The 18,730-nt window shown below is 41.7% G+C and overlaps 1 protein-coding gene across 7 annotated transcripts in view; it reads left to right on the top strand.

The window, feature by feature from the left end:
- Positions 1-18,730, top strand: part of RMND1 (required for meiotic nuclear division 1 homolog) — a 35,245-nt gene that overhangs the window by 1,293 nt on the left and 15,222 nt on the right. Inside the window, exons 2-7 of one of the 7 annotated variants that reach the window (XM_040238690.1) lie at positions 1,300-1,387; positions 3,363-3,877; positions 10,883-10,991; positions 12,875-12,950; positions 15,478-15,517; positions 17,539-17,639. In XM_040238690.1, coding sequence (XP_040094624.1) covers positions 3,371-3,877; positions 10,883-10,991; positions 12,875-12,950; positions 15,478-15,517; positions 17,539-17,639 — 833 coding nt within the window. In that variant the 5' untranslated portion in view covers positions 1,300-1,387; positions 3,363-3,370. Of the gene's footprint in view, positions 1-1,299; positions 1,388-1,409; positions 1,582-3,362; positions 3,878-10,602; positions 10,709-10,882; positions 10,992-12,874; positions 12,951-15,477; positions 15,518-17,538; positions 17,640-18,730 lie in introns of those variants that run through there. The other 6 variants (XR_005720817.1, XR_005720816.1, XM_040238687.1 and 3 more) reach the window with 6 other exon arrangements.

Raw genomic sequence — 18,730 nt, 5'->3', positions numbered from 1 at the left:
TCCAGATGCCAGAGTGACTGGAGCAAAAGGAGTGGGGCGGGGCGGGGCGGGGGGGAGCTGTAGGAGACGTTAAAGTCGTGATAAAGGCCAGGGAAGGGGGGAACCATGCCGTCCACGTTAAGGTCTTTGGCTTTTATTTCTAGTGAAGTGTGAGGCCATCATTAAACTTTACCAAGAGGGAAGATGGAATCTGACTTAGTAAATTAGTAAATCTGATTGCAATATTCAGAAGAATGTGCAGAACAGAAGCTGGGAACCCAGTGTGGATGCTGTGACAGTAATCCCTGAGCAAAACAGCAGTGTGGCCCAGGGTGGTCGCCGGGTTGTTGAGGACTAGTCGGAGCGAAGCTAGTGGGACTTGCTGGCGGCCTGGGTGTGGAGAAGGAAGAGAAGCACCCAGGTGGCCTGCAGGTGAGGGGCCTTAGCAGAGATAGGGTGTATTTGCTGCTTCACGAGTCGGGGGAGACTGTGGGAAGAGTAGGATTTTCAGGAAGGTTTCAGAAGCTCAGTTTTGAGCCTGTTATAGTCTTCATGCTTGTCAGAGTAGTTTAGGGATAAATATTTGCTATTTATCAGTGTGTAGGTAACTACATCAAACTGTGAGATTGGAGGAGATCAATGGGAGCTGGGAATGGAGAGGAAATGTGGCCCAAATTCCGAGCTTTGGTGCGTTACATTCTTGGAATGGGAAGCCAGCAGGAGAGACAGGCGCACCCAGTGAGGATGAAAGTGGCGAGTGAGGTAGGGGGTGGAGTGGTCCGCTGTATCCCATGTTGCTGGTCAGTGAGGGAAAACGAAGGCTGAGAAGTCTGATGCAGAGGTCACTGCTGGCCTTGACAAATGGGTTTTGGTGAAGTTTTAGGAATGAAAGCCTGATTGGAGCGGGTTCAGGGATATCAGAGAAGAGGCGATGAAGACAGGTAATAAAACTGCTTTTTTTGAAGATATGTTAAAAGCTGCAGGTTCTGCCTCCCAAATATCACAGGGACTCATCCTTGTCCTCATCCTTTTAAAGGGAGATAACATATATGCAGTGATTTCAGTGTCTCCTTTGGAATTAGAAAGGCCAGGGACTTCCTTCCAGCTCTGCATTGCTGACTATAAGCAGTCGCCCCAGTAAGGCTCCGTTTCCCCTGTGAAGTACCTCACAGGATTGTTGTGAGGTGAAGCCGAGGATTTGCTGGGTACCAAGTACTCAGGAAGCAATGTCTTAGTCTCTGTCAGTTCCTCCTCTACATTTTAACCGCAGATATATCTTTCTTAGATGTGTATCTGACTATGTGCGTCTCTCGTGAAAAGCTCTGCCTTCTCCCTGGTGGTGGAAGCTCGTAGGATCAGTACTCAGGATCCAGCCACTTCTGCCTCCCCTGGAGCTGCAGGCTGTCAGGTGAACTGTGTACCTGGTGAGGGGGGAGGGTGGTGACTTGTTGATCCTTCTGCCCTTTTGAAACCCAGTTCAAATGTCACCTCTGATAAGCCCCATCCACCCACAGCCAGAGGTTCCTTTCTCTGCACCCGAGAGCAATTGGTACATAACTCTGTTATGTACGCATCACAGTATACCATTTCCCCCACTAGATGGTGAGTACTGAGATTGTTGTTACATACCTGTATTTCCAGCCCCTAGCATGTTACTTTGTTAAACAATTGTTATTGATTTCTTACTGCTGCTGCTGCTAAGTTGCTTCAGTCCTGACTCTGTGCAGCCCCATAGACTCCTACAAGCTTACTTTTTTTTGTTTGTTTTGCCTGCTGTGGGATCTTAGTTCCCCAACTAGGGATCCAACCTGTGCCCCCTTTCACTGGAAGCGTGGAGTCTTAACCACTGGATGGCCAGGGAAGTCCCTCCAGGCTTACTTTTAAAGAACAAATGTTTTAAACTGTAAATAAGAAGGAAGATTATTTATGAATAGTATTTCTATTGGGGGTGTGTGTGTGTCTCACAACCTTTAGTCCTACTGACATGCCCAGCCCCACCCTAAAAAGCTCGTTCCCCTTCAAGAATCAGCTTGAATCTTTCTGGGAGCCTTTCCTGACTCTTCGTGTAGACTTAGGAACCTTTTATTGTAGTTCTTTGGTGGGGCCTAGGGCTGCTCCACTCAGTTATAATGAGGCGGTTGCACACGCCCTTCTCCTTCAGAAGACTATTAGCTTGGTGGCAGGAACCCTAGTCTTCCGTGGATGTGTCCCTGGTCCCAGCTCATTGCTTATCTTATTGTAAAGGCTGAATATTTTTTTTTGGCCTTGGTATTGAGGATCTTAGTTCCCTGACCAGAAATCAAACCCATACCCTCTGCAGTGGAAGGGCAGTCTTAACCACTGGACAGCCAGGGAAGTCCCTGAATACATTTTGAATAAAGGGGTTTAGAAGTACTAATTTCATTTTAAATAGTTGATATGCTAGTGAAGTAAATGAAGAGATCCTCTTTTTTTTTTTTTTTGAGGTCCTTTTCACGTCCTTGTAACCTTCCAGAAAGAAGGCCAAAAGTTGACTCCAGGTGATGGAAACATTAAAATTTTTTTTTTTAACCTTTCACTAGGCTTCAGTTGGAGAAGGAAATGGCAGCCCACTCCAGTATTCTTGCCTGGAGAATCCCATGGACAGAGGAGCCTGGTGGGCTACAGTCCTTGGGGTCACAAGAGTCGGACACGACTGAGTGACTAACAACAGACTTCAGTTGGATGTATCTGTTTTGCAGATTGTTTTACAGAAATATACCTGTTACCTAGGAAAACATTATATGTGTTTTTTAAATTTATTTATTTTTTAACTGAAGGATAATTGCTTTACAGAATTTTGTTGTTTTCTGTCAAGCATCAACATGAATCAACCATAGATGTACATATGTCCCCTCCATCGTGAGCCTCCCTCCACCATCCCACCCATCTAGGCTGATACACAGTCCCTGTTTGAGTTTCCTGAGTCATACAGCAAATTCCCGTTGGCTGTCTATTTTACATATGGTAATGGAAGCTTCCAAATTACTCTCTCCACACATCTCACCCTCTCTCGCCTCCCCTACCCCCATGTCCATAAGTCTGTGCTCTATGTCTGTTTCTCCATTGCTGCCCTGCAAATAAATTCATCAGTACCATCTTTCTAGATTCCATATGTGTATATATATATATATATATGTTAGTATATGATATTATTTTTCTGTTTCTGACTTACTTCACTCTGTATAATAGGCTCTAGGTTGATCCACCTCATTAGAACTGATTCAAATGCATTCCTTTTTATGGCTGAGTAATAGTCCATTGTGTATACATACCACAACTTCTTTATCCATTCATCTTGTATGTATTTTTATAAGGTGTTTTTTTTTTTTTCTCAACTTGAACTTTGAATTCTTGTCTTTTAGCTTGGGTTATGGTAATGTCAGTCAGACTTCTCAGAGCCCTGGCTGGATCTCGCCGTATTTTGTCAAAAGCATGTCATTGCCAAAGACTTATTCATCGAATGTTAAAACCACTTAACGAATTTGAGACTGCAGCACGCACAGCCCTGACAAGAAATCAGAACTTGGATTTGTTCTTTCCTGATGCAGCAACTGGTGGTTTGAATAAGTCTCAGGTCCTGTGGATGAACCAGAAAATATCAAATACAAACGTACTCCCTCCATTCAACACTGTATGTTGCCAAGATGGAAAAGCTCACCTTCCAACCAGGAACTCCGTCACTACTCACAGGAAAGTGACTCACAAACCAAATCTGCTAGGTTCTAAGTGGTTTATAAAAATATTAAGGAGACATTCCTCATCTGTGTCCACGGAAACAGTTTCTAAACAAGACTTTCCGAAAATCAAGAGACCACTGAAAGCTTCGAGGACCAGGCAGCCGTCTAGGACCAATCTTCCGGTCCTGCCTGTGAACGAGGTAAAAACACGGGTGGCGGTGGCGGCTGTTTTCTGACGATCCCCCTGAACCCCTGTGTGTCCCAGCTCGGCCTCCCTGCCAGCATAGGAGAGCACCTGCTCAATGCTGCCTTCAGGGTCTTTGAAGCCTAGCAGTACAACCTGTTCCCTCCAGAAGGAATCAGCATCGTAACTGGAGGAATTAGTGGTAGATATGAAGGGCTTCCCAGGTGGCTCAGTGGTAAAGAACCCACCTGCCAGTGCAGCCGACACGGTTTTGATCCCTGGGTTGGGACAATTCCCTGGAGGAGGAAATGGCAGCCCACTCCAGCATTCTTGCTTGGCAAATCCCATCGACCGAGAAACCTGGTGGGCTACAGTCCATGGGGTCACAAAGAGTTGGACGTGACTGAGCAACTGAGCACGCACTCACCATATGTATAAAGGCAAAATAGAGGCAATTAAATATAAAAATGTAGTTTATAAAAGGATTAGTTAGTGGCCTAAGGAAATTTTGGAAAAGACTGATATTAAGTTCACTTTAGGAATAGTGCTATTAAAAAGCCCCCACTTAAAAAAAAAAAAAGTCAAACTGTAGAAATTCTATATTAAGTTTAAGAAAAAAAATTTTAAGTTAACTGTGTGGACAGGTAAGCACTTATAAGCTGATGGTGACTGCGTGGGAGTGGGTGGCAAAAAGACAGGGCAAATTAGAACTGAAAAAGCAGAGTGAAGGTCTTTGCTTTTTTATCCTTTGAAGGTTGAAGGGGGTATTTTTATCCCCTGTTATGAGGTTTATGGGAATTTCTCTACAATTTGCTTTTCCCCACTAAATGGTGAATATTTAAGGTGAAGATCAAGCCCTTCATTAACCTGTGTATCTTGCATGATACTTAAAACTATGCCTTATACTTAATAAATGTTTATTAAACTGAAAAGGATAGAAGAGAAGCAAAGGAATCTTAGATGTCTGTAGTCATCAATGTTAAAAATAGGAGTGTCAAATATTTAAAATTTAATGAGACATTCTGAATCTATCAGAAAACAGGTCAGGGTCAAAACAGCTGAAAATTTCGATTTTGAGGAGTAGACCCTGAGCATTGATGGGTTTTTTTTGTTTGTTTGTTTTTTGTTTTTTTTTACTGTGAGGTTGACTTCGTTTAAAAAAGTGTACAGGCCTTCTTGTTGTAAAGTTAGGGGCTGGTTAGTGTTAGTCACTGAGTCGTGTCTGACTCTTCGTGACTCCGAGGACTATAGCCCACCAGGTTCCTCTGTCCATGGGCTAGCCCAGGCAAGGATACTGGAGTGGGTTGCCATTCCCTTTGACATGGAATCTTCCCAAACCAGGGATCAAACCTGGTCTCCTACATTGCAGGCAGCTTCTTTACCATCTGAGCCACCAGGGCTGGTAAATGACTTTTATTTGGGATTCTAGCTTTGTTCACATTCTTGTTTTGTTTCTTTCAAACCCAGGATATAAAGGGTAGGAATTTTGGATTCATTCTACTCTCACCCCTTTCTTTGTAGCTCTTGAGTTTTTAATTACATTGTTTCGCTATGTGATCATCCAGGAAATGTAGCATTTAAGTAACTGAAAGAAAATTAAGTGTAGAAACCTGAATTATAGCAGATCGAAAAAGGAGGATCAAGTCCCTTTTTTCTTTTGTTATATCTGGCAACCCAGAGCAGGATCAAGTGTGTTACGAAAGTCTGGCAGAGTCAGAGATGTCACTTTTTTTTTAATAGTTGTTGGTTGTAAATTATCAAAGAGGCATGATTTCTTTGGGCTGTCCATGGACTTGAAAGCAATTTTCCTAAATTCTGTTTTTTATTTTTCTTTAGAATTTTTTTTTTCTGCTTCCAGGAAAGGATTTGAAGTAGATTTTCAAAATTTAGTGCTTCCATTGAGGTAGTAAAAGCATTACATTTAAAACAGAGCAAGCAGCTGACATGAACAGAGAAAGAGATATTATCAGATACCTGATATGCATAATCTAGTTAAATGTTTAGTTCTGAGAAGCCCAGTGATTAAGGAAAAAGCAGGAATCCTCCTGGGTTGTACATTTCATATTGTCTAACAAGAAAAAAAGAAAAACGTAAGAATGTCTTGCAAGAAATAACTTTTTTTCCATCACCAAATTTAAGGCATCATTTGTTTCCTGGGTCCTGACGTAGGACACGTTACATAATGTAGTGGCTATGACTTCAGTTTGAGTTTTGCAAAAGCAGAAACAGTATGTTGTTTCTCTGGAAGCACAGGAAAATAATAGAAAATCTTTTCTAAGAGGTTTTCTGAAGTGATCTGAGGGCCTGTGATTTTGGAGCATTATTTTTTAATGATCTTACAGGTGAACGTAAACCATAGGTAATAGACGCCCAGGGCTGAAGACTAGCTTTTGTCTGCCCCAAGTAGTGGGCCCCTCCATTTCCTCATGGGCATTATGGGGCTGGCCAGTCCCCTGTGGTGGTAGAGCCTTTACCTCCACTCTGGACTAAGTCAGGAAAGGACTCTACTTTGTACCAGAAAGAGACACGCTTTGTCTCGTTCCCCATCCGTGTACTTGAATTCATCCTTTACCCGCGGCCACATGGCGAGCACCTGAAATGGACTTGCATGAGCTTACCTTCTGTGTCGGAGTCAGCGCTTCACCTGCTCCCATTTGCAGAGATCCTGCCCTGTTGAGATATTCAGCCTACATCTCATTGGCTCATCATTTATCATGACAGGGACAGTGCTCCTGGGTGGTCTGTCCTGTCTTGGAGGAGGACGTTGCCTGATAATGAGGGCCACTCTGAGCAGCGTGGACGCTGGCTGGGGAGGAGGGGGAGGCACCCAGTGGTGGCCTTCAGGCTAGCACCACAGTGTTGTGAAATTAACTAGTGGGTGGTTAGTAGTTGCTTTTCCCCTCTTCGGTTTGCTTGTGTAATGAAATAGTATCAATGCTTCACTCATGATCAAGGTACATACCGGTCTGTGATGTGTTCGTGTCAGTTATTGGATGACACGTGTATGGTGTGTATGGGAAAGGGCTTCTTTAGGTTGTACAACTCATCATGGGTTGTAGTCAAAAAGCTTAAAAGCTAAAGCCTTATACTAGCTGTGCTGTGCTTAGTTGCTCAGTCGTGTCTGACTCTTTGCAAGGCTATGGACTGTGGCCCACCAGGCTTCTCTGTCCGTGGGGATTCTCCAGGCAAGGATACTGGAGGGGGTTGCCATGCCCTCCTCCAGGGGATCTTCCCAACCTAGGGATAGGAATCAAGTCTCCCACATTGCAGGCGGATTCTTTACCATCTGAGCCTCCAGAGAAGGCCATAAGAAGCCTTATAGTAGTAATGTAAAATGTATCAATTTTATAACTTTCACCTGTAATTTCTACTTGATCTTAGCCAAAAGGCTGCGAAGCGATCATCTATAATCTGTATATAACATGAAAACGTACATTTTCCCCCATAGTAATATAGAAGTAAGATTACCAAAAAAAAAAAAAAAAAACAAAACCTTAAATTTTTTTTTTTTCAGTAAAAGGACGTGAATAAAAATAAACTTTCTTTTTCAAGAAGAGTATTCCGTCAGAGTGTGTGATATTCTAAAACAAGAATCATATATAAATTTCTAGCCCCATCTGCTGGAATATGTTTTCTTTGACCAGAAGAATGAAACATACTACACACACAGTGGTTTTCTTGGCTTTGGTTTGGTTTTTGTTTGTTCAACATTTTAAAATAGAAAGGCTTAAATTTAAGTCGTAAATCCAAGAACAATTTTAGGTTGGTTTGACACATTTATTTAAGAACAAGTTGTTGATCCCCATCCTAGAACCTGAAGTTTGCTCTATATTAATACTTGTATTTGATGCCCCAAAAAGAATGATTTATTATTTTTTAAAAAATCCAGAAAAAGACATGTCTGAAAGTAAAAGCTTCTGGCAGAGTAAAAACATCTTTAAATGATGCGGGGGGGGGGGGGGTTAGTGTGAAGATGACACACACTCTCTTCCTTTACCAAATGGATTTAAATACAGTCTTGAAATCAAAAAGCAAAGGAAATAAAACTCCCCAAAGATAGGTCTAACAGGTCAGATTGGTAAACCTTGTGAATCGTTTATTCATAGAAGATTCATAACTTAAACCGACTCAAGTCCCAGATGTTTAAGGAGGATACAGAAAGTAGTGTGACGAGCCATAGAGGTTATGTAATGTAGGCTGAGCCATACGCTGCGTGACACTGGCTGGAACTTTGAGCCAAACTAAATAGGAGATGGCGAGAGAAGGAAAGGTGACCATCTTCAGAAAATCTGCAAAGATCCTTGGAATGACTAAGTAAAAACAGACTGTGTTTAAAAATTTATAACCTCTCTGGAGCTCAGCACATATTTTCTCATGCAAGTAGTGATTGAATGCTTTGACTTATGCCATTTTTGAGAATGTAAAACAGTGAAGGTTTTTTTTTTTTTTTTTTTAGCACAGATGGGCCTGATCAAAAACAAACGTGACGGTGAAGCAGGTGCGAGACAGGAGGGAGTGGGAGGGACAGTGTCAACCGAAGAACCTGGCCCCCTCCTCCACCCCTGGTCAGTTACTGCCAGGTGCGAAAGATGCTAGAAGTCTGGATTTTGTGTCAAATGGCAATTTATTGTTGATAGTTTGTTGAGACCTTGAAAACACTATGTGGGTGACTCTTAAGTTGGATAGTTCTCCCGGCTGCCAGCATAAGGCTAGAGACAGCCAGCCAGTGCCATTTCCAGTACAGTAATGGGAAGACCCTCCCCTGGACTAGCTGTCAATCTTCTCCTTATCTCCTGTCTTCTCCTTCATGCGTCCTGCTCTTCCCACCAGCCGTCAGCTGTAGCAGCCCCAGAAGGAGCTCTGACGTCCAGCTGGATGCCCTGGGATTTTGTGTAACAAGCTGAAGTTTGTCAGGTTTTGCAGAGTAGAGCTTGCCTGCTGTGGCCTTTCCTGAGGCCTCTTAACTGGATTCCTTTCTTTCAGTCACGTTAATCGCATATCCTGCCAGCTCCTGTTAACTCCACGGAGCCTTAAAAGAACAACTAGTGCCCGCCGTTCTGAATCTCAGGCACAGAACCCGTTTCTGTACTCCAGCAAGGGGCTTTCCTCTGACTGTACGAATCCATGTTTTTGTCACAGTGCCTTCTTACCTCTGTAATGACTGGGAATCAGGCTTATCAGATGTGTGCAACTGGAGGGTCCCACATCCATTTAATCTCACATTTGGCAACAATTTCAGCTTTTTTTCCCTAATTGAGTAAAAGTCAATAAGAACAGTGTTTTGCTTCTGAGTGGATAGTTTTACTGATTTTAGGTTCTTCAGGTCCTCCGTGTATCCTTCTGGTGCTTTTTAAACCACATATTAGAACAGATGGAAGAAGAGGCAAAGCAGGGTGAAGTCATTTCTTGAGACGGGGCCAGGAGTTAGGTAACAAAAGTAGGAGGAAGGAAGGAATGTATGTGCTACTTTTCTTAAATTGCATACTAGGAATGTAACAGAAAGGGAAAGAAATTAGGAGCCAAGATGAGTAAATCTTAGGAATAAATTTTGATTTAGTGACTCATAAAACTCTTTTGACCAATATTGGGCCAAAGCACCATATGTACCAAAGACAGTAGACTCACTAATGTTCTGACAGGTGGATACCAAAATATAAAATTATGAACAAATGAAAATCCAGATGTAAACTACTTGGTAGACTTTTTAACCCTCTTGCATTTTGATGGTTTAACCATATATGTCCCCAGTGGCTCAGATGGTAAAGAATCTGCCTGTGATGTAGAAGCCTGAAGCCTGAAGATGTGATGTTCGATCCCTGGGTCAGGAAGATCCCCTGGAGAAGCGAATGGCAACCCACTACAGTATTCTTGCCTGGAGAATCCCATGGACAGAGGAGCCTGATGGGGCTATAGCCCGTGAGGTTGCAAAGAGTTGGACACAACTGAGCGACTAACACAAACATGTATATATCTGTGCTGTAATAACAACTGTAACAAATGTTGAACATTTGTGCTTGTCATGGTTCTGAGCAGTTGACATTCATCAGCTTGTATAAACTTCACAACAACCTTGTTATTCTGAGTTTGTTTGTTTTTTTAATGAATCTAATTCTGTGCCTGACCTCTGAGCACCTCTACCTCTGCCCGTAGCTTTTGAATTTTATTGACCACATTCAATGGTGAGGAATTTATTTTACATTCTATGTAGTGACCCAGCATACCTACATAGACATATGTGACAGAAAACATCATAAAATAAAAGTTACCCTGACTATGAATTATGGACTCTAATATTTTCTATTTCATTCTATTTTTTTTAAGCAGGTTTGGGCCAACTAAATCAACATCAGGACTCACTGATAGCTTGTGACCTACAGATTGACAAAAACACCGTGTCCTGGGCCATATGTTTGCTGTGTGTGTACTGTACAGACACAACATAAATACCTACATGTACACACAAGTGAGACTCCTAGTGCAGAAGCCAAAGCACTCACCTCCAAACCTGCACTCATTCTCAGATTTGGAGAACTTTCAACCAGAGTGAAGTTAACCAGAGCAAAAAAATCTGTAATTCCTTTGTAGATACAGACTAATCTCTGCCTGTTCAAGGCTAGTGGCAGATTACCAAATGACCTCAAATAATAATGCTGCTGGGAGAAAGAGCCATGGAAACTCAAGGTTGGACAGACTTTAAATAGCATTTCATCCTGGCGCCCATACAGTCCCTTAATCCTCTCTCTTATCTTTTGTTCAGTCTATGCTTGAAGCACAACCGGTGGGGTTGGTTCCGTTTTCATCTAGGCCATTTCATCTTTTTGACTAGCAGGAGAAAGTTCTTGCATAGGTTGAGCTGAAATCTACCTCCCTGCAATGTCCTGTTCTCCGTCTTTCTCACATCCCTTGTCCGAATCTTTGAGAAAAGGCTCGCCTGCCGGCTTTGCAACACAGAGTCCTCCCTGTAATGTGACCTGTCAGGCGCCTCTTAGTAACCCATGTCATGCTCCTCTCCCTGGTGCAGGACCTGATGCAATGCACTGCGTTTGCAACCGCAGATGAGTATCATCTTGGAAGCCTCTCTCAAGATCTGACGTCCCATGGATACATCGAAGTGACCAGCTTGCCTCGAGGTACATCTCCTTGAACCAGGGGCCAAGTATGTTAAAATGTATTAGAAAATAATTTTCCTATGATAACTGTCTGAAATATACATTTGTTTAGGTTTCATTTTCAATTTAAACAACTGTATCATAAAAGGGGTGTTAAATCTCTTTATGCAGATGACAAAGATTAAAATCAGTATGGTTTATTCAGCTTTATTTATAGGATCATTATTTGGGATGATCAAAAGCCATGCTACTTTATTTCTGTCACATTTAAAAGTTATCAGTATTATAGAAGAACCATAAAATTGATAGAAATATTTAAAACTAACAGAATTAGTTAAAAGATAAACACAATATTTAAAAGGAGAATTAAACTGAGGGTTGTAGGGTAGTGTGAGGAACACTTCTTGAGAAATACATGAAAAAATAAGTGACTTGGAACACTTTGGAAGATTCATGAATTGACCTCAAAGTAGCAAAAGTAGTGGGTGGAAAACCTCGCTGCTACAGAGAAAAATTTTGAAAGTCACTGACCCTGTAAGAAACAGTTGAAATGTCATGGTGCTTTTTGGCCTTGATGATCTGACCAGACTATTTAGTGGCAGAAAAAAATATAATTGACTTAGAAAAACAGCTGTGTCCAGGGCCCCCGAGATGAAAACTCGCCCTGGGGTCTTCTTGGCTGATTGCAGAGGCTGTCAGCAGTGTGGTCACGTGCATCACAGACGTGGCTTCTCACACCATGCCACTGCCCTGGACCTTGCCTGTTTCCTTTGTGGTGGTCTCTACTGTGCGTGTGAACCTTGCCTCCATCCACCGATGTAGTGTCAGTACTCAGGGAAGTGTGAGTGCACCAAGGTTTAGGATTTGGTCTCTACCTGAATCCTCCACTCCCCAACTTCTATCAGGGACTCTAAAGATTTGAGGATCCTAAGTTTAGGCTAAGAAATTATACAGTAATTTGCATACTAATATTAGTATGTTTATTAATTGATTAATGTGTTATTTATAATTTATGATAGAATATACTAAATAGTACTCAATATACAAAGTAACTACTTATTGGTGAATATTTATACATGTATATATTTAATATTTAAAATGTTAAAATATTTTAATAGCTACCGATGACTGCTGTGGTAGTTCTCATGACTGACTTTGAAATTATATGTTTTAAAATGGCAGGTACCTTTGTCTCTGTGTGTTTTCTATTTTCCACACTTTCTACAATATAATTTAAAATTCAGCAGAATAAGCAGTTTGAGAATATTAAAACTATATTATTAATAAAATTATAGTTAAAGGAAGAGAATATATTAATTGCTCCTCAACTTTTATTTTAAATTATTTATAAAAAGTTTAATTCTTTTTAAATTGAAGTACAGTTGATTTCCAGTGTGTTAATTTCAGCGGTAGAGCAAAGTGATTCCATTTTATATTCTTTTTCTATTATGGTTTATCTTAGGATATTGGACATAGTTCTCTGTGTTATTTGGTAGGACCTTGTTCCTTATTCCTCCTCTATAGAATAGTTTGCATCTGCTAACCCCAGGCTCCGAATCCATCCCTCCTTCACCCCGCTCCCAAGTTCTTGAACCATAGTTGTACTGAAGCTGAGACTTTAATAATTATCAACTGGACTAGTGATTACTGAATCAAAATGGGCAAGAATGAGTTTTAAATAGCTCTAATAATAGTGTCACAGGTTGTTGACTATTTTGTTCAAGTAATTTCCTGTGGTCTTCTCATTTTATCACGTTAAATACTTTCAGAAACCTTAGTAGAAAGTGTGACTGTGTTGCAGAGCACTTCATGGCGTGTGAAGAAATGATCACAAGCACTTTGTTAAAGGTGACCCTTAAACCTTGTGTCACCTTGTGACATAGCTTTTGGCTCTTTTATCACAGATGCAGCAAACATTCTGGTGATGGGTGTGGAAAATTCTGCAAAAGAAGGTGATCCTGGTACAATATTCTTCTTCAGGTAAGACAGGAGAGCAACCGCAGTGGGAGGTGGGCTGTGTGGCCAGGTAATGTGGTCCTTAAAGATGGAGGTATACTTCATCTCTTAGCAGTAAATGTGTTCAGAATTGGTGATTAAAATTTATCCTTTGGCTGTTACTTGAATAGGAGAGTTTGTTAGTTTTAGGCATCTGCTGGTAAATCCTCTTATAAAGAATTCCACCCCCCTGCCCCAGGGAAGATATCAGGGATTTTTCATTCCTTGTGTTGTAAGTTAACTTTCAGCACTGTGTCATCTTTGTATCATCTGTGCAAGTCATTTATACCATGCATGATTCATGACAGCAAAGGGCGCACTTAACATGTGATCAGAAGAGAGCCTTGGACAAGGCTAAAGTCAGGAACCACTGTTGGAAAAAATGGGGCTCTGCAGGAGGCAGGGATTGAGGGAACCGACGGCCTTCCCCACATCTGGCCTGCCTGAGAGCAAGAGGCTGAAGGAGGCTCAGGTTGCGGTCATCAGCAGAGGCCCACTCGGGTAACTTGGAGTGTGCTTATCTTTATATATAAATCTTGGTTTTCACTTACTGAGAACATGTAAGTATGGTATTTCCCATTCAGCTTCAGGGCCCCCTCTCAGGTATACATGCTGCGTGCCCTGCTTCCTTTTCTTTCTTCTCCCTCTGAAACTCTTGAGCTAAAGTTTTAGACCACCTTACCTCTCCAGAGACTTCAGCCTGGGACCCTGCCTCACATACATGCATTCCTTTTCTCTAAAGGTTGTTTTAACACCAGATACTCTGGAACAGCTGAGTAGGCATGGAGATGATAGTAGAAACCATTTGAAATCGTCTAATGTTATCCTCACAACACTGGGAGAGGGTCTTTCCCCACCCCACCCCCCACTTTGCAGCTGAGGAAACCAAGGGTCAGAGGGATTGAAGTGAATTACCCACAGTCAAAGGACTGATAGGTGGTGGGACAGAAATACATGGAGCACCCATAAGAATACAGACTTTGGTGAAGTTTCCATGGTCTTAGTTCTTACGATTGCTGATAACTGGCAGCCCTGTCTTTGTGTCTGTGGGTGATTCATAATCAGGTTCAGCATTTAGTCTGAGTAGAATCACATCCCTTTTGACTCGAGTGAGGAATTTGGATTTCTGTGGTCCCCTAGATCAGCACCATCCAGTAGAAATACAATGCAGGCCACAAGTGCAAGCCACATACGTAATGATAAATTGTTTAATAGCCACATCTTTAATTAAAAAAAAAAAAAGATGAGTTTAGTTTTGAATAGCACTAATAAGAGCATCATATATTACCTAAAATTAATTTTACTGGTGCATTTTATATAATTCAGCATATCGAAACTATTTTCATTTCTGCATGTAACCAGTCCACAATTGATGACATTTATATTCTCCTTTTCTTCCTAAGTGTTTTCCACTTACCGCAGCTCTCAGTTTGCACCAGGCCTGTTTCGGGTGCCTGTTAGTTACACGTAGTCACACAGGGCTTGAGCCCCATACCGTGCAGTTCCTGCGACCCCTCATCTGCCTGGAGCTGCTTCTCTGAGCTAGTGCTCTGGTTGCTTCATTACCTTCTCCAGTCAGCGTCCTGAGACCCTACCCTGGCCTTTTGCCACAGCTCACTCACTGCCTGGTCTCACTGCCTGTCTTCTTACCCACCACCAGTCTGTCTGTCTGTAGGCAGGATAATTTGACAGTAGGTAATTCTGATCACTACACTACCCTGCTTAAAATTCCACAGAATGTGACCAAACTCCTGATCACAGCACGAAGTTCCTTCCAGGACTGTCTCTTGCCAGCTTTGACCCAAGTGCCCCCTACCCGCGCTCAACCACAGCCACTCACACCTCTAGCTCTTTATTCTGCGACTTCGCATGCCTGCCTCACACCTTCTCCCGGAGCTGGGGTGTTTCCTCTGCTGTATCTCCTCCTCTCATTTTCTTGTTCGGCTTTGCTAGTCGTGTACAAACAGTGTCCCTCCAGTGTGCACCCACCTAGATCCTGTGTAACTCGTAGAACTCAGATTGCCAAGAATTTGGCCAAGGAGTTCTTTTTATTGGGTTGGCCAAGAAGTTCTTTGGGGTTTTTCCGTAAGATGTTACTGATGTATATGTCTGGCCAAGTCCCTTTGCTGTCCACCTGAAACTATCCCAGCATTGTTTGTTAATTGGCTATACCCCAATACAAAATAAAGAATTTAGAATTTTTTAAAAAAATTGAATCACGTTATGAAACAACCTAGATATGTGAAATAATGTAGTGTTACAATAATAGTTACTCTGCAAACCACTTGAGAAATCCTTGAATTTTTGAGGGGTCAAGTTTTTTAATCAAAAGTTCAAAAAATAGCTTTTGTTTATCATATCCATTCAGGGGTCATCATGTCAAATCCATAATAAATAATATTTTTTTAGATTAGCATTCTAGATACATTCTAGAAGCTACCTAAAGCATGGCTCTGTGTGTGGCCCTGAAGAATGTATTCCACCTTTAACTAAGTTTATTCTTTTAAATCAGGGAAGGAGCTGCTGTGTTCTGGAATGTGAAAGACCAAACTGTAAGTATAAATAAAGTGCAAAAGTATTTAAAACTTAGTTTTCTGAGAATAAATTGTTAATTAGCCCTCAATAACCTGAGCCATTGGATGATAAAATGACAGGTAGTCTTCAGTTTCTTTGCTCAGCATTACGTAATGTTGATCCTAACACTGTCATCTTCCAAAATTGTCATTTGGACTACAGGTTGCCTACATTTTCTATTCTCTGGGCACACACTGATTTGTGGGGAATCAGAAGAATCCTAGCTACACTACAGATAGAAGTGTACTTCTCACATGATAGCCTACAAATGAGTAGTGTTCACGCAGTTAACTGGAAGCTGGCTGCCCTGAGTTTTATTTTAGATCAAGATCAAGTTTTCTAGAACATTTTCACTCACTGGAATTCATTTCTTCAATATCCCAATCAGGATTTGTTTAATACAGCCTTTTCAGGGGCAGTTTGGTAATACACATCAAAACTTTATATTTAACTCAGCAATTTTACATCTAGAAAGTTATCCAAAGAAAATAATCATATTATAGGTGATGAATGATATACAGAAATGTTCAACACATTATTTACAATAGCAAAAATGAAAAATAACCAAAACACATAATAAGAGAAAGCTTGTTAAGTAGATCTGTAGAATAAAATCTACTGTCCATCGGGTAAAATCTAGCGCTTAAAAGTCACACGGGGGAAAAAGCCTGTTCCTGGGGATTGCCTGGTGGGCTTCCCTGGTGGCTCAGATGGTAAAGAATCCACCTGCAGTGCGGGAGACCTGAGTTCAATCCCTGGGTTTGGAAGAGCCCCTGGAGGAGGGCATGGTAACCCACTCCTGTATTCTTGCCTGGAGAATCCCCATGGACAGAGGAGCCTGGCGGGCTACAGTCCATGGGGTCTCAAAGAGCCGGACAAGACTGAGCAACTAAGCACAGCACAGCACATGATACAGTTAAATTAAAAGAGCAGGTTACAAACTATAACCGATACAATACCAGAGCTGTACTAAAAGTGTGCTTCATACAATCCCAGCTTTACTAAAAGGAGGTACCCACACACATAGGGGGTGGGAAGAAAGAGACTGAGGAGTGGTTTCCTGGAGAAAAGGAAACAGAGACGAGCAATAGATGGAAGAAAAATGTAACCCAAATTGGCTATTTGAAGTTGCAAAGATGTAAAAGGCTGACAGTACTCAGTAATTTTTTAAGAATGCTTTCGTAAATCTTTGGATTCTAAAATTGGAAATCCCGCCTGCCACAACTAAAAAGAGAAAGATTCCACATGCTGTAACTGTCGATCCCGTGTACCACAGTGAAGAGTGGACATCCTGCGTGCCAGTTACAAGCGTGTGTGTCTTTTGATCTAACAAATCCTGAAGAAATATTTCCACAGGCCCTGAAGATACATGCATCAGGCTGGTGCATGTGACACTGTGTTAGTGGAGAGGAGAAAAAAGTCCCCTTTGAATGGACGTTTAGAATGGTTAAATCAGTTGTGGTTCCTCCGTTCAGGATATAGCATTGAAAATGTTTGTATGTACAGTACCATCCCATTTATATAAAAAGCAAACTAAACATACATATATTTACATGTAGGGGATCGTCTGGAAGGATATGCACCAAGTGTAATCATGATTACCTTCAGGGATTAGGAATGCAGGAGAATAGAGAGATTATCACTTTCTATAACTCTGTGTTGTTTAAATTTTTACAGGTGTTTTACTTAAACATTTTTTGTGTGTGTGACAGTTTAAAGAAAACAAGCCATAATGTTGCTGTGGTTTCCTCTGGGCTGTGGGAGAATGGTTGTTTCTGTTTTCCTCTTTAAGGTCCCTTGTGTTTTCCAAATGTAACAACAAATGGATGTATCCTTCCAGTTAGTTTAGCGTCACCATGAGTTTGCTTTTTCCTTAAAACCTGAAGAACAAAACAAACATCATTAAATGTAATTTTTTAAAACAATGTAATTTTTAAAATGTTATAACCATCACTGAGGGGGTCAGGATAATTTCAGGTTAATCTTCCTTTTCTTCTAGATGAAGCAGGTGATGCAAGTTCTAGAAAAACATGAAATTCAGCCCTATGAAATTGCATTGGTTCACTGGGAAAATGAAGAGCTTAACTACACAAAAACAGAGTAAGCACCTTTTTATCAAATTTACGAAACAGGCACTTGAAATAACTCGGGAAGGCAGTAGAGAAGATCAAGTCTTTATGAATTTGGAGACAGATTTTGAGGAAAAAAGCTATTAATACAAACAGAAAGCCAAAGCAATTAATATTAGTAGACAGACAATTTTTTAACTTCTCAGGCTACCCATGAATTAAAACAAGTAGATAGTATAACCCCAAAATAATGTTTCCTAAATAGCCAAAATCAGTAAAAAGTAGTGTGCCTTCGTCAGAATGAACCTGTCAAATTATTCTAGTAACGTTTTTTATTAAGTAAATTCTTTTTGCTTTTTTCCTGTTGATTTTGAGTATAAAAAGTATTAAGTGTAATGAGGGGATGCTCTAAGGGAACCACTAACAGGAATGGAGGTGCCTGTAAGAAGTGGGGGCCTGCGGCACCTGCTCAGGTCAAAGGTGTGGAGCGACAGCATCCTGGCTGATTCTCCTGTCCCAGCAAGGCGCAAAACTGAGGAGAGATGTTAGGGTGGAGAGAGCAGGCAGTGGGAACAGGATTAATTCTCTCCACCTACCTGGTGGAATGTGAGAGTGGGGGGGCGGAAAGTCTTGGTACTGAGAAAGGAAGTGACGCAATCAGAGCTTTAGGGAAATTTGGAAGAGACACCAGCTATAGAAAGAGGAGATGGGCTAAGAGCTAAGTGCCAACTGCCAGCAATGAGTTTTCCTGTATCATTTCATCTGACACAGTCGCCGGGATTGTGGCGATTAGCTTTCGGGTGAGCTTCAGAGACGCTAGGCCCCTGACTCATGAGTAAGGACCCAGGCCCACGGTGGGTGCAGAAGAAAGCGATGGTGTGAGCGAGGGACACGACAGATGAGGAGCCAGTAGAATTGTTGCTCATTTTATTCGTCATTAAGCCCACGGCCTTGTGGCCACGTTTCCCATCAGTTCCCCTCCTATAGCCTGCCTCCAGACCGCACTGTGACTTACTAGGCATTGCCCCCCACCCACCTGTAGGTGTGCACACACGCACACCCATCTCACAGTCTCTAGAGATTAAAGTCCTTGACTCAGTCCTGGAATCAGATTTGGTTTCA

This window comes from Oryx dammah, unplaced genomic scaffold (assembly GCF_014754425.2).
Source record: "Oryx dammah isolate SB20612 unplaced genomic scaffold, SCBI_Odam_1.1 HiC_scaffold_4, whole genome shotgun sequence".
Lineage (NCBI taxonomy): Eukaryota > Metazoa > Chordata > Mammalia > Artiodactyla > Bovidae > Oryx > Oryx dammah.
This window is presented reverse-complemented; position numbering and strand designations above follow the sequence as displayed.